Source organism: Rhea americana, unplaced genomic scaffold (genome assembly GCF_003343005.1).
Source record: "Rhea americana isolate MKP2758 unplaced genomic scaffold, rheAme1 scaffold_590, whole genome shotgun sequence".
Taxonomy (NCBI): Eukaryota; Metazoa; Chordata; class Aves; order Rheiformes; family Rheidae; genus Rhea; species Rhea americana.
In genome coordinates, this window is record NW_028186746.1 from 5579 (window position 1) to 20882 (window position 15304).

Genomic DNA, 15304 nt, shown 5'->3' on the forward strand with positions numbered 1-15304 from the left:
GGGGCTGAGCCCCACTCGCCGTTTCCTCCCAGCCCCACCATGGCCAGCAGCGACCCTGGCGCGGCGAGCCCCGAGGCTGAGGAGCAGCAGGTTGGTAGGGYTGGGGCAGGGGTGGGGGGTGGGTCTGGGTGGCCCCTGCCTGGGCACCCGGCTCAGGTTACTGCGCTGGGTCACCCTGTCCCCGGAGAGGCTCAGCCGGTGGCTGGGAGGTGGTGGGGAGACTCCCAGCTCCTGGGGCTGGTCTGACCGTGTCCTTGTCCAGGACAGGCTGGGGGACGCAGGTGTCCTGGTGGGGAGGGTGGCATGATAGGGGACCCCACTGACTGGGGAGGGGGTGCTCCCAGCCRTGCTCAGTGGGACTGAGGGGGTCTGGGTAGCACACAGGTTTTGGTACCCATGACCTCACTGATGTCCTTCCCGCACCCAGAGCATTGGGACCCGGGTGGCCAACTTGCCCCTGGTGAGCTCTGCCTACGACATGGTGTCCACGGCCTACGCCTCCACCAAGGAGAGCCACCCCTACGTGAAGTCTATGTGCGACGCCGCCGAGAAGGGCATGAAGACCCTGACGGCGGCAGCCGTCAGCGGGGCACAGCCCATCCTCACCAAGCTGGAGCCGCAGAGTGAGTGGGGTTGGGAGCAGCGCTGCCGTGCCCTGGAGGGTCCTCGTCCTCCATCCCCATCGCCCCGTCCGCTCGGGGCTCATCGCCTGAGCGGCGGGTGGTGGGATGCCCAGAGAACTGGCGCTCGCAGAAACCACTCACCAGAGTTTGAGAGTGGTTTCCTTGTCTCTAGTTTCCACGGCCAACGAATATGCCTGCAAGGGGCTGGATAAACTGGAGGAGAAGCTGCCCATCCTGCAGCAGCCTACGGAAAAGGTAACACTGTGCTTTGCTCCAGGGAGCAGGCTCGTGGTCTACCCTGCAGGCGCCTAACGGCGGGTATTTGCTTCTCCAGCTCATCTCAGACACCAAGCAGATGGTGACATCCACCGTGACGGGGGCCAAGGATGTTCTCACCAGCACTATGGCTGGGGCCAAGGATGCGGTGACCAGCCGGGTGACGGGTGTGATGGATATGACCAAAGGGGCTGTGCAGGGCAGCRTGGAGCTGACCAAGTCTGCAGTGACCAGTGGTGTCAACACGGTCATGGGCTCAACTGTGGGCCAGATGGTGGTGAGCGGGATGGGCTCCATGCTGGAGAAGTCAGAGGAGCTGGTGGATCACTACCTGCCCATGACTGATGARGAGCTGGGTAAGGCACTGGCAGCAACTCCCTGCAGATGTGGGCAAGCCCCTTGGGGGAAGCTCGGCCCAGTGGGCAGAGCCTGGATGGGCTTGATGAGCTCTGTGTAGGCACCCTGGGGTGAGCAGGGCCATGTGCAAGTGCCCAAGCCAGGAGATGCCCTGCATGGGGCTGGTGRTTTTGCAGGACTCCTCACTGCCCTGGCTTGTCTCTTCCAGCAAAGCTGGCTACAGCAGTGGAGGGCTTCGAGATGGACCAGCAGAAGCAGCAGCAGAGCTACTTTGTGCGCCTGGGCTCACTCTCCTCCAAGCTGCGGCACCGTGCCCTCCAGCACTCACTGGGCAAACTGCGGAGCGCTCGCCAGAGCAGCCAGGACGTGCTGGCCCAGCTCCAGCGCACCCTGGACCTGGTAGGACCTGGCTCCCCTGGCCACCCTCAGCCTGGTGCTGGCAGCAGGACACTCATGCCGGGCTGTCCCTTCCCTTTCAGGTGGAGCACCTCAAGCAGGGCATGGACCAGAAGCTGCAGGGAGGCCAGGAGAAGCTGCAGCAGATGTGGCTGGAGTGGAGCAAGAAGCAGCCGGGAGGTGGCAAGGACCTGGTGCAACCAGAGGTAGGTGGAGGTGGATGGAGAGGTCCCCAGGGCCACCTTAGGCTGCCTGTGCTACTCGCTCAGCCCTTGTCCCCTTGCAGGCGGTGGAGTCRGGCACCCTGGCCATGCTGCACGGCCTGACGCAGCAGCTCCAGAGCACGTGCCAACCTCTGGTGTCCAGCCTGCAGGGCCTCCCAGCCGGCATCCAGGACAAGGCAAGCCAGGTCCGGCAAAACGTCGAGGAGCTCCGGGCCGCCCTTGCCAACGTCTCCTCCTTCCAGGATGTGACGGGCAGTGTGCTGGCCCAGGCCCGGAGCCGCACGGCCAGGGCCCGCGAGCTCATGGATGAGCTGGTGGAGCACGTAGCCCACAACACTTCCCTGTCCTGGCTCGTGGGACCCTTCGCCCCCTCAGGSCAGTGCCTGGTGGAGATGGAGATGTCCAAGTAGCGGCTGCTGCCTCTGGGCCAGGATTATATCTACCCTGACCCAGGCCTAGATGAGAGCACCTCAACTAACACTCCAGCCTCGCCCAGATAACCACCTTAGCTCTGTAATCCTCATRTCTGCCTGCCCTGGGGGTGCCTGTACTGGCTGCAGGAGCCTCCCCAAGTCAGGAGGACTCTCTGGTCTGTCCCAAGTGCTGCTTGGTCCTCCGTACCCTGTCCCAGCTTGCAGCAGGGACGTGCTAGCAAAGTGCCTTGGTGTCTTCAAGTGCCTACGGGGTCCTGGGGTGGCTCTTTCCCTAGTGCCCCTCCATTACCCCTGAGCTGCCCCTGTCAGGTCCAGCATCCATCTCGCCCTTGGTGCCTTCAAGCCCTCAGTGTGCCCCCTGCTCGGGGTGGGKGGGTGGGTTTGCTCCCGGGTGCCCAGGGCGGTTGCAGGACCCAGTGCTCCCTGCTGGGGCTGTGGTCCGAGTTCAGCCTTGGGCCCCCCCCCCCGGGCCTGCGCGCGAAGCAATAAAGCCTGGTTGGTTTTTGCACTGGATCGGAGGCCTCGCGTGTGAGCAGGGCAATGGAGGGGAGCAGAGCCCCGTGGGGCTGAGCCCCCCACCTGCTGTGGGGGGGGGGTCCCTGGGCTGGAGGAGCGGGTGGAAGGAGGGATGGTGTCGTAGCTCTGCTGTGACCTTGGAAGTGGGGCTCTGGGCTAATGGAGCCACTGCGGGGGTGGCCCAGGGTCCCTGGGCTTCTCCGCACTGTGCGGCACCCGGGGCTGAGGGTGAGCAGGGAGGTCCCAGGAGCACCCACCCAMGCAGGGGCCCTGTCCCCAGGCCTGGCGACCATGTCCCTGCTGTCCCCCATCCTGGCACAGCAGGGACAGTGGGTGCAGGGCTCCCCCCCCCCCACCAGTTCCTGGGGCCCCTTAGTGTGCCTCCAGCATTGGGGGAGGGGGATGGTGCTGTCACCCTGCTGTGGCCCTCCAGAGCTGGATGTCACCCAGCCCATCGGTGACGAAGGCCCCAAAGCACCATCCTCCAGCCCCAGGCCGGTCCTGCCTGATTGCTGGGTGCAGCAGGTTGGTGCTGGGGCCAAGTGCCCAGGACCCTGAGGATGAGACCACCCCGTGGCCACCGTGGGCAGGGTGCAGCGGGGGCGACCGCAGCCCCCCAGGGGAGCCCCCCCCCCCGGTGTCCCTGGGGCCAGCAGCTTCCCCTCCGCGGTGGGGCAGGGCCGCTCCGGCGGCTCCCTCGGCTCCGCAGCGGGCAGCGGCGCCCGGCTTGTCTCGCCCGGCAGCTCCCTTTGCCTCCTGTTCCCGAGAGTTGGGCAAGAGGCACGTGGGGTTTGTTTGGGTTTTATTTGGGTTTTGTTTATGGAGGATTTGAGCATGAAATCAGCCCTGGGGAAAACAAAAAACAAAAAACAAAAAACTCATGGGCTCCCCAGGGCCGAGTTACAGCAACAGCAGCCTCGCAGCGGCACCGGGGCAATCTGCCTCCCCCCCGGCTGGTTCGCGAGCAAGCGGCTCACGGCACAAACAGGACTCAAGGCCRCAGCGTCCGTCTGAGCTGGGAACATCTTTATTTTATGTATACAAAAGCGTCAGATCCTTGCAAAAGAGCAGAAAGCCAGACAAGATGCTGCCCAGCAMGAGGCAAGATGCTGCCACGGTGAGTCCCCTGGCTGAGAGAGGAGAGGATACACAATTATCGCTTTATTTTACCCCAAAGCTGGTGTCCAGCCCTGCTGCCTCCACGGGAGCAGAGGGACCGGGCTCCAGCAGCTCTGTCAGCTGCCTCKGGCCGGAGAGGCCATCACCAAGGGGGAAAGGGCTGACACCAGTGGGCCCGGGGGGACCGGGGGAAGAAGCTTCCCCCGTTTCCAAGGCAGGGCTCAGCAGAGCTGCCCCCAGTGCAGTTACTTGGGAGGAAAAAAAAAAATCGAGAAGAAAGCAGCCCGGTTCAGCAGGGCCCACCCAGGTCCTCAGCCAGGCCCTGCCCGCACCCCCAGCGAGTGCCCAGGGCCCGCGGCCCCGCTGCGCTCCGGCGGCGCCGGCCAGGMCAGGGACACCTGCGCGGGGGAAGGTCCGGACCACAGGGAAGGGGAGCCCCCGGGGGCTTTTCCTGGTCATGGCCCCAGGCAGAGGGGAGAAGTTTCCTCCTGCCCTCCCCTCATCACAGCCAGCGATATCTCAAGAAATAGACAATATTGTGTTTTTCATTAAAAAACCCTTTATATTCATTTCATGTYGGTTGAAATCACAAGAAATTAGGTGGAAAAAAAAAAAGAAACGAGGGGACAAATACAGACAAACAGCACAGTCTCTCTCCCCCYGCCCCGAGTTCGGTGCTTTCACGGGGTCGAGGGCACGGGACAAGACCTAGGACATCAGCTACTGTGTGACTTAGTGAAGTAACTTAAACGTGGGGCAAGGCAGAGGCCGGTCTCCCTTCGTGGTGGGCAGCGCGGCCCCCTCAGCATCTTCCTCCAGGCGGGATCCGCAGCCTCAGCTCTCCTCCGCATCGTCCACAGACTCTGACTCCCCGCGAGCTCTCTCCCGCTCCGGCCCAGCCCGGTCAGCGTTGGGATAGTCCTGCACACTGCTGGGGAAGAGCACGGAGACCTTAGCGAGCGCCTCTCCCTTCCCTGCCTCTCCCTAGGGCCACCGCCTGCCTCCCCCAGCCCTCGGCGTCACCTCTCCCACCACCCAGGCACCTTCCCAAGCCAGGAACAGCCCTGCAGACCCCACAAGCTCCCTCAAACTTGGCCGTGCGCAGCTTGCCGGAGGGCTGAGGTTGGAAGCACATCAGATCCATRTGGGGCCAGGAGCTCCCCAGACCCCCCCAGTGCTGCACGTCCCCGTGGCCGCAGCTGGGGCCCTGCTCTGCCCCTCGCGCGCTCACTTGTTGTGGGCCTCTTCAGCAGATGCCTCCGGCTCTCCAGTTCCCGGCCCTTGGCTTTTGTCTCGCTCCTTCTCTTCTGTGCTCTCCGCTTTTTGGGACAAGGATTCACCATTCACAGGGCCTGACACATCTAAAGGGAAGAAAGAGGTTTAGATATCTGAGCCCCCCCATGGTAGATCTCATCCATCGCAGCCCATGAGGGCTGGGAACCACAAGGATCCACAGCCAGAGCAGGAAGACACRTGGCCAAGCCCACAGACCCCGCATCCCTGGTCTGGCCCGACCACAGCAGCTATGAGGCGGAGGGCCCCAGACACTCAATTTCCCAAGCCCAGAGGCAGCCGTCAGAGTGGATTTTCCCCACCAGCTCCTCCGGGAAGGCACCGTCTCTTGCAGCATCACTGGGACGTCCCCAGCCAGGCACCCGCTGGGCACACAGCCACGTAATGACAGAAGATCCCAGGCATCAACCGCCTGGAGCAGGCATCCAAGGGCGTCTCCGAATTCCTGCATCTCCCCAGTGCCCTGGACAAGCGCTCAAGCTGGCAGCGTGGAGCTATCCTGGCCCCAAAGCTGGCCCGGAGGCACACAAAGGCAGGGTGTGGGCRCTGAGGTTTACCCTCTGCTCTCACTGCCACGAGAGTTTGATACTCAGCCCACAAGCCCCGGTCAAACGCGCAGTCCCTGGGTTTAGACGTGCTCCGCTGCGAAGCTGGGATTAAACTGCCCCTTCTCTAGGCAGCTCCACTGCCCCCTCCTACTAGCTGCAGCAAAAAAAAAAAAAAAAAAGGGAGGCACTGGCAGACAGCGACTCCCACGAGCCCTTTTCCACTGCCCGCAGCACCCAGCAACTGAGGGACAAGAGATGCYGCGCACGGCTGCCGATGCCCTCCCCTGCTGAGGCCCAGGGCTGTCCCCTTTTCCGTCCCAGGCTGAACGAAGGCCCTGGGCCCCAGGCTTGCTACACATCCAGACAGGCCAGGGAACCACCCCGAGACGTGCAGGGAGCGTTACCAGCATTCGTCTCCTCTTCGCCCTTCTCATTCCGTGTCTCTCCACCTGACAACTTCTCCTGGCCCTTCTCCACATCCCCCTTGTCCTTCTCGGGCCCAGCTTTGTTGGCTTTCTGGATTGCTTCCATCTTTGGTCCCAGGACGCGTGACTTCAAGCGGGTGTAGACTTCAGCAGCTTTCTCCATCACATCCTTGTTAGCTTTATAGCGACGGATCTGAGACAGAGAGGGAGAAGGACGCACCTTGGAGCCAGGCTGGCCCAAACAGGCTCGCTCCCTGCATTGGGGGTGCAGTCCTCCACCCTACCTTCTTCAGAGTAGCCACCACATCAGTGTGCTTCTGGAGGATGTGAGAGGTGACCTGGAGTGAGCCCAGCTCCTCCAGCGCATTCAGACATCGCTTGATGTCCTGCAAGGATGGCACCAAGATCAGAAACTGCCTGGGAGTCCTTCTGCAGGTTACATCTGGCCCTGCACAGGCAGCAGAAGGAATAAAGCATCTGCAGACACTCACCGGGTTATCCACCTTCAGGGCAAACTTGATCTCACTGTGAAGCTTCTGAAGTTTCTCTTCAACTGTGGGCTCTGGAACAGCAAGAGAGAGGCTGAGGCATCAGGTTGCTGGCCTCTCATGGAGAATTCATGATTGCCCAAAGCCCAAGACCTCTCCCCCAGCAGGGGTTTGGTCTTATCCCATGTCTCCAAGGCCAGGCAAAGCCCCAGGGGTCTCTCCAAGGCAGATGCGTGGGGTGTGCCAAGATCAAGAGGGAAGTGCACTGTTTCTGCACTGTAAACACTTTCCAACACTATGCCAGGGCCCCAGCAAYACTGGGCAGGGCCCCAGCACAACCACATAGGTCCTTGCTGGAGAGATGCTCCTCTTCTGAGATGGGGAAATCAATCCTGGATCCTTTCTCTCTCTGTTTTCCCCTCCCCAACCACCTCCTATCTCAGGCTCAACCACTCTCTCACCCTTTTTCTTCTCCATTCTCCTTTCTGGGATCAGGTCAGCCTTCTTCCGGCCTCGTTCCACTTTCAAAGGTCTACAGGAAGAAAAAGAAAGATCATTCAGAGGATGCCTGCAGGCCTGAARCCACTGCCCTGCCCAACAGGGCATGAGATAGCCACGCTCCACCCATGGTTTCACACACATCTTCCAGCTTGCACACAGGAGCCCTGAGAAAGCAGCTCCCCCACGCCCCAGCATCCTGGGACTGCAGAAAGGCAGAGCCCAAAGCCACGGTGTCCTGGGATCTCCCCGGATCTTTCAGTGCAACACTGGAGACCAAAAATAAGGAGGAAGCTCAGAGTGGGGTTCCTCAAACACATCCTTCCAGTTCCTTTGGCCTTGAAAGAAGGAAGGGGGAAGTCAGCCCCAACCTCTCTACAGCACTGCTGTGGCAGAGAGCTCTAAAAGGGACCCCYCATTCCCACCCCAGGGTGTCAGCCAGGATGGACTGGGCACTGGCAAAGGAACGGCCCTGTCCCCAAAGGAAGAAAGCACCAAGCACAGGGAAGGGAGATGCTGACTTGTTCCGTGGTTTCTCCTCCGCTCGGCCTCTCTTCTCCTTCTGATTCGGTTTCCTTGACAACTCCGAGGGCTGCTTCTTTGCCGGCTTCTTTACCTTCGAGGAGAGAACAATGCAGGCGAGAGCGGCCTGCAGCAGAGCCCTCCCCGCTGCGGGGAGATGGTGCCGTGGCCCACTCCAGTCCTCCTGGCCCTGGCTGGGTGTGATCCAGCTTCGTGAGCAGCCGGTAGCCGTTCCCTCGCTGCCTCAAGTCACCAGTGACTAGCGCCATCGGTTTGCATGCAGGGCCATGCCCAGCATCAGAAAAGAAAGGACCCTGACTACACCGTGCTCGTGCGCTGCTCCAGAAGTAAACCCCATCCCTAAACCGGCCCACTCGGCCTTGGGGTACCTGACTGTGTGAGCAGACCTCTGCCTCCTTCCAGATCGCAGATCTTTGTGCTGCTTTCTTGCTCCTGCTCCACAYGCAGAACCTGCCACCAGGCTAAAAGGGAGACCTCACCTCTGACCACCAGGCAGCATGGTTAGGAGCCCTCAGCAGCCTTTTTCCAAGTTTCAGCTGAATCCTACTAACTCTCCCCCTAAGCTCTGGGTCTGACAGCAGATCAATCAGTTTGACTGTCATGGGAGGGAGAGCACCACAGAGATGCAAGGCCTACAGCTGGACAGTTGGATCCTGGACTAGGGGAACAGCTCCTTTTCACAAGGTGTGGAACTGTCCAGGGACACAATCCTTCCCAGTGCTCTCTGGGCAACTTTGGAGTGACAGAGGATAAAGACAGCAGGTCACTGCCAGTCCTGGAGGTCCCTGCTGACCTGACRGGAAGGGGATGGGCTGTGTGTGCCTGCCCCCAGCTCCCCACACACCCCCACAGACCTGCGCTCACCTCTTTCTCAAGCTCTTGTTCAGAGTCTGAGGAGGAAGGGGCCTTGGTTCGGCCTTTCCGGCCCTTCTTGGCCACCTCATCATCTGCGCTGCTGTCACTATCTGAGTGCATCTCCTCGCTCTTCTCTGCTTTCTCCTTCCTCTTCTCTTTTTCCTCCTTCTCCTGCTCCCGGAGCCGACGGATCTCTTCCTCCTGTTCCCTCTTCCTCTTCTCCTCCAGCTCCCGCCGCCGCTCTTCATCCCGCCTCTTCCATTCACTGATGCGGTCCACRTCGCTGTCACTGTCACTGCAAAGGAGAGAGCATGCTGAGACCCCTTGTGCAAGACGGGACATCAGCCCAACTCAGCCCTGGGGGTGACAGTGTCCCAGTCGTGCTGTGGCTACTCTTACCTGTCGCTGCTGGAGCTGGTTGGGACACGCTCAGGCTTCGGTTTCCTGCCGCGGGGCTTTGGAGGGGGTTTCTCAGCTACAAGACAACACACAGACGTTCAGCAAGAGGTCAGATCATCACTCTGTTAAAACAGCTCTGATCAGGGTAACCGACAGCCATTCAGCTTTGGGCTGGAAAAGGCCAACAGTAGAAGGACCCTGCAGTGCCTGGTAGGACCCCCCAACCTCACTTGCTTTCCAGTCTCCTGTGGAAGCCAGCAGTAGCCCAGCTGTGGTAGATAAGGTCTCCTTGGCATTACCTGGCTTCCTGCCCCGCGGAGCTTTCTTCACAGACACATCTGAATCTGAATCGGAGTTGGAGTCCGACTTGGTCATGTCCACAGCTGCATTTCCCATCTCTGAGTCCGAGTCCACTTTGGAGTCTGAGTCAGAGCCAGACTCTACTTTCTGCAAGCACAGAGTGGGATTGGATGGGGGGAATAGAGCTGACCAGCAGCATGCCCCAAAACAGAGAGGCAAAGGACCTGGCCAGGTCCCTGAGACACAAATGAGGTCCCTTCTACCATAAACCTACTAACAGCCTGTGGCAGAGCTCTCCCATCCTCCCTGTCCCTGCTCCAGGCAGCACAGAGCTCAGCCTCCTCTCCCACATCTCTCACGCAGCGCTGCAGAGCAGGTCTGGTTTGGGTGTATGAAGTCTTCCCCTCCTCTAGCTCCAGGCCAYGCCAGAGGCTGGCAAAAGCCAGCTCCCTCTGCTATGGGCTGACTTGCCCCCCAGGGGAGAGTGGCAAAGAGCAAAGCAGCAATGCACAAAGCCAGCCAGTCCAGGAATCTTTTACCTTCTTCTTCCTCCCTCCTGCAGGCATCCTCCGGGGAGCCCTGGCCACTGGCTTCTTCTCAGGAGTGAAGTCCTGGAGGAAAACACAGATATTAAGAAACGGGGAACAGTCTCATGGTGGCTTAGGAAGGCAGTCGGTTTCCCTCACGCCCTGACTCAGTGCCATCGCCTCCACAAACAGCAACGCTCTTCCTACGGCCCTTTCAGCGCCATCTCACCAGCCTCCACACAAGCACATCCCCAAACCTGCTCACCTGGTCGCTGTTCTTCTCCGACTCGGAAGACGTTTCTGAGTTTTCTTCTTCTGTCAGGGAGGGACTGCCCTGATCCAGGTCACTGGAAGATTTCCGAGGCCGTTTTGCCACCGGCATCTGATAGCCAAGAATTGATGATGTGAGAGAAGGTCACCCCCTCTCCACCCACAACAGAAAGCAAACTCTTCCTAGCAGGGGGCTTTGCCCACTTCTCCCTCATTAGCCCTGCAAGAGCAGCCAGATGYGCTCAGAAGAAACATGCAGCTCTGGCCTCTCTCCTAATTGCAAGCCATATCAGGACTTGGTTGCCCCAGCATCTCATGCACGAAGCGAGATGGCTGTGAGACTCCCRATCACCCACTGAACCCATTCTCCCACTGCAGCATGCAGAGGGAGTTGGCTGCTTCACCTCCTGCCACGATAGGTTTGATATGCTGTGTTTCACTTTGGAGGAAGGTGCAGCTCAGTGGTGGGCCCAACAACCATCTCGAAGCTTCCTCCTGATCAGGACACCCTCCTGTCCCTACCACTTGGAAGCACCTCAGCCCACGCTCACTTTCATAGCCAACGACTTTCGCTTGAGCCCACTGTGGTCGCTGCCTCGGTCCGAGTCCTCATCACTTTCCATTTTCTCTGTGGCAGCTGCAGCCATGGCAGCATCTTCCTCATCATCGCCTGCATCACTTCCTCCCATAGGGTCATTCTCAGGAACATCACTGTCAGAGGAGCTCGCAGGCTAAAGACAGCAGAGACAAGAACCGTGTCATTGCCCCAACAAACTTGYGACACAGCAGGATGGAGAGGAGAGGGGGGCACAAAAGGGTGAGGAGCGATGGACAGCAGCACTGAGCGGAGAGGAGTGCACACAGAGAGGGCCACGGGGCAGTGTCCCCTCCTGGCAAGGCCCTGCTGACAGGAGCCAGAACCCTTCAGCATGGCTCTGGGGTGGAGGGACATTATGCAGCCCTTTAGCAAGGATGCTCAGCCAACCCCCTTCTAATTCCCCTGCACCACCTTCCCAAGTCCCCTTACATACCCCCCCAAGACCACCAGCAACACCTTCCCTCTAGATCCCCCAGCCCAGCCTCTACCTACTGCTGCCTCACTCCCCTCTCTCCCAGCTTACTCATTCTCTGCCAAAGCCTGGGCCCATGTAAGACCCTTGGAGAAGCCTAGACTTGATGGCCCTCGTGAGTGAGCAGATCCCAGCCTTCCCCTGCTCTATGGGTGCCAGAAAAGCTGGGCTTGGTGSCTCAGCTCAGCCTCTCCCTCCAGCAGCAGTGAACGCCTGGCCCCCAGCAAACTGGCTGCCAGCTCTCATCTCAGGTCAGGCCTCTTCTTTCTCATTGGCTTCACCCCACTTTATCTCATACACCTTCCCCYTGGAAAGCTCCACAGAAGGAGTCTAATGTGACAGCCACTTCTCTCGCCCAGTTGGGATCTCTTTTGTCCAATTCCCTCACTCTTGTGGCCCCATGTAGGAAAGGTCTCCTGGCTTTCCATTAGCTCATCATGAAGTTCCTCATGCAAGTACATCACATCAAGGTGAAGGTGACTGAGCTCCCATCTTCTAGACTGTTTCATTCTCTTCATGCTTGGCAGGATGGGCRTTCCCTAGTGCTGGGATTCTTCCAGCACTGAAGCCTTCACGCTGGAAAGGCCTCCTGGTCTTCGACTTTTCCTAGTATCTTTCTTCATTTTGGTCTCAAGGAGAAAAAAGAAAAAAAAAAAAAAAGAAAAAAGAAAAGCCTCTTCTTCAGTCTCCTCCTTCTTCCAGCTGCTTCTATCACAAGATGGCAGTTGGCATTAGTGAATCTCTGGCCTTGCTGGGAACTTGGTGTTGCTGCAGTCACAGCGCTTCTCAGTCACAGCAGGCTCTTCAGGAAGGGGCTTCGTAACACTGCTGGGAGGTCAGGGTGGCATTGAGTGGTCTCTGGGCAAAGTGGGTGCTGCCTCCCTCACCAACACAACCTCCCGCCCACCTCTGTGCGGCAGCTGAAGCTGCTCTCCAGGTTTTCAAGTGCCTCCATGGTCTCACCTTATCCTACATTTGTGATCTTAGGTCAACCATCTCCCACAGCTACTCGCTCCAAACCACATCCTCTCTCCTGCACTGCCAGCAGCACAGCTAGGAGCGGCTCATTGCCTACATATCTGAGTCTGCCTACCTCAAGGCCATCTTGTCTTTGTAGCTCACCTTAAAAACCTTCCTCTGTCTCTTCAGACCAACTGCCTATGAAGCTGCTTTGGACGCCTTCTTTGAAGATCACTATACAATAAATTGTATCATACAATTATTGTTACAAAGTGTCCCTTGTACACACAAACAATTGTCAGCAAACAGCTGTCTCTCAGCCTGCCCCAAAGCCCACTGAAGGAGCGGTCAGTAGCTTTTGGCCCAGGACCTCAGAAATGGATGAAGAGAGGGACTGCCCAACAGTCAACGCACAGGGCTGCGAGCTGGGGACTAGCAAGTCTCAGTTCTTGCTCCGACAAGAAATCCTCGTGGCTTTGGGCAAGCCGCACAAAGCACATCCCYGGTTCCATCTCGAAGACGTGGCAAAGGTGCCTACCTCTTGGAGGATGAAGAGGGCTGACTTTCGCAGAAAGGGGGAAGGCAGGAAAGGGAAGCTATTTCAACCCTGAGAAAGCTGGTCTGTGACACAGAAGCGCGTAGACACCATAGCAATGAGAAGCAGAAAAAGGAGGAGTGACTCGGAGGAGAGGAGAGGTGGAGACGCTCGGCAGCCCACGTCCTCGCTGACCCCCCGTCACGCAAGGCCCACACTCACCGGAGGGGCACTGTAACTGGCATGAGGGTTGTTCTGGATTTCCCATAATCCCTCGTTGAAGCCTTTTCTCTTGTTTGGTTTCCCATATTTGTCCTTATACTTTTCATAGGGGAACAGGTCTTTGGGGCCCAAGAAGGCGCTGGAGAGAAACAAAGCAGAGGTGAGCCCAGAGCAGAGGCAAGTGGGGCAAAGCCTGGAGAGAGGAGCGAGGCAGTGCTTACGTCTCGTGAGTGCCGAAGAAGAAGATGGGGTACTTGTTCGGCGGGGGTTTCACAGCGCCGTCCGCGATGTCATCGATCTGAAAGGAAACCCAAAGCAGGAGGTGGTCAGAGAGAGCGGCTTGAGCATGTCCTCTGCAAGGCACATTAGCCTCGGCTAGCAGCGTCGGACTCCAGCGCGCACACACACACTTGGAGGCAAGCACGGCAACAAAGCACCCCGACAGGGAACTTGCTACGCACAGAGTCCTAATGCAGCTTTACGGCTCAGTGGGATCTCTAGAAGAGTAACAGAAGGGATCCGGCACAGACGCTCTATGGCTAGAGCTTGGCACGAGGGCGTGGGTTCGTCTCTCCACTGCCGGGCTCAACACCCAGGGAAACGCAGGCCTTGTGCCACTCCCCAGAGATCCATTGCACGGGCCTCCCATCGGGGCGGCCCGGCTGGACGCCCGAGGGAACCCCATCCAGCCTGACGGGTGATTGCTCCAGTGGGCGGCTGGAGGGTCCTTCCTGGCTGGAGACAGGCCACAGGAGAAGCCCAGCTGCCAGCAGGACACACGGGCAACCCTGTCTTCGTCCCGCGCGCTGCGCTGGCTTCAGCGCCCGTCAAGCTGCTTCCACGTGGTCTAGGCTGGGGGCACGGCTGCAGGCAGGAGCCTTGGGGGTGCGCAGGGGCTGCCCCGCACGCTGGGGAAGTCTTCGGAGAGGAGCCTTCCCCAAAGGAGCAAGCGAGCTAAAGCAGGACAGGCTGCAGACGTCGGCAATACGAGCGCCCTCCTGGAACGACCGAGTCCTCCCGGAGCCAGGCACCTGGCACTAGGCAAGCCACGACAGCGCAGGGGCGGCGGGGACGGTATCCTAGATCTCGCGGTGCAGTGCAGCCAAGCAGCGTCGTCTCCAGCACCCAGAGCCTCCCCGACACCGGCCGGCCCCAATCCCACAGGGTTTCCACCTCTTGCCATCAGACACCTCCAGGCGGATGAACCTGCCTCTCCCTCAGCTGCCGACAGGTACAACTGGAGACCTCCGTCCAAACCCCCGTTCTGCCTCGTGCTCACCATCCCTCAAGCCCTCCTTGTTAGTCCTCAGCACCTCCTACACCCCGTCCTCACTCTAACTGCTCCTTCCAGGTCTCCTCCAGGCATTACGACACTGTCACCCTGTCTAACAACTTGCAGCCAGGACCTGTCAGCCCCCSAGCCTGCCATCCATTGCCCCTCGCCCCGTCCGCATCCCTCCAGCTGCAGCGGTACGCTCCGATCCAGCACCCCGCCAGCGCTCGGTCGCACTTCTGGCACATGTCACACCTAGACAGGAGCCCCAGCGTCCCTCTACCACTGTGTCCAACCTCCCAACTGCTGCCCCATCCCTGCCGAGGCACAACGCCCCGGACCCCAGAGCTCCACCCCAAACACAGGCCTCCTCCTGCTCTCCCCAGCGTGGGACAGCACCGAGCCAGGACCCAGCGCGGGAGGCAGAAAGGTGAACCGGGGTCTTGGCAGGGGCAAAACCTTGCGAGGTGGGTGGGAGGATGAGGATGGAGGGTGAGGGCTGAACTCCCYGGTGGGACTTCTCCAAGGTGCTGTGTCTGGGGACCGGAGCGGCCAGCACGGGACAGAGGCAAAGGGCCGGGCTGCCTGGAGCGCCCAGGGGAGCAGCCCTGGGAGGGGGCTCATGAGGGGACGCAGGGAGGACAGAGGGCTCCYGGGGTCCCTGCACGGACGGGGAGGAGAGGAACCTCCTTGGGGGCTCTGCGGAGACGGAGGCGATGACAAGGGTCGTGCGGGGAGGGGGGCGATGACAGAGGTTTCCCCGGGGTCGAGCGGGGTCACCGGGCCCTGGGTGAGTCCCCATGGGCTGACCCAAAAGCGGGCCGGGGTCCCCCCAGGCCGCAGGTCAGAAGGGAGGGCTCAGGGTGCTGGGGGAGCAGGCGTGGGGCAGACCGGCGAGGAGGGACCGGGTCCTCTTGTGCAGGGGCACAAGACCCCTCCCCCCGTGTGACCCCCTTGTCTCCCCGTCCGTATGGGACACCCCACCCCTCTGGGGGCTGGTCCCCCAGAACAGGAGCCGCGAGGGGCCCCTCACCCTTCCTCAGGGCGGCTGCTGGTGCAGGACCCCCACCCTGGTGCCGCTGCAGCACAGGACTCCTGCCCCCATTCGGGACTCCCAGTACAGGGACGGGTGCTGGTACCAGACCCCCATCCC

At 60.1% G+C, this 15304-nt stretch overlaps 2 protein-coding genes across 2 annotated transcripts; one reads left to right on the forward strand and one right to left on the reverse strand.

Annotated features, from left to right (window-relative positions):
* The first annotated feature begins 6 nt into the window (after nt 1-6).
* Nucleotides 7-2823, forward strand: PLIN5 (perilipin 5). Its single transcript, XM_085319468.1, has 7 exons — nt 7-90; nt 428-623; nt 796-878; nt 958-1255; nt 1465-1655; nt 1736-1858; nt 1939-2823. The coding sequence occupies exons 1-7, from the start codon at nt 40-42 to the stop codon at nt 2284-2286; spliced, it is 1290 nt and encodes a 429-aa protein (XP_085175594.1). The 5' UTR covers nt 7-39; the 3' UTR covers nt 2287-2823.
* Nucleotides 2824-4481: 1658 nt separating this feature from the next.
* On the reverse strand, nt 4482-14399 carry HDGFL2 (HDGF like 2). The gene is made up of 16 exons (XM_085319469.1): nt 14353-14399; nt 13100-13231; nt 12879-13017; nt 10643-10822; nt 10087-10203; nt 9834-9905; nt 9294-9441; nt 8995-9070; nt 8605-8890; nt 7719-7813; nt 7161-7231; nt 6703-6773; nt 6496-6597; nt 6191-6404; nt 5177-5306; nt 4482-4876 (listed from the first exon to the last, which is right to left on the reverse strand). The coding sequence occupies exons 1-16, from the start codon at nt 14397-14399 to the stop codon at nt 4780-4782; spliced, it is 1977 nt and encodes a 658-aa protein (XP_085175595.1). The 3' UTR covers nt 4482-4779.
* Between the last annotated feature and the right edge of the window lie 905 nt (nt 14400-15304).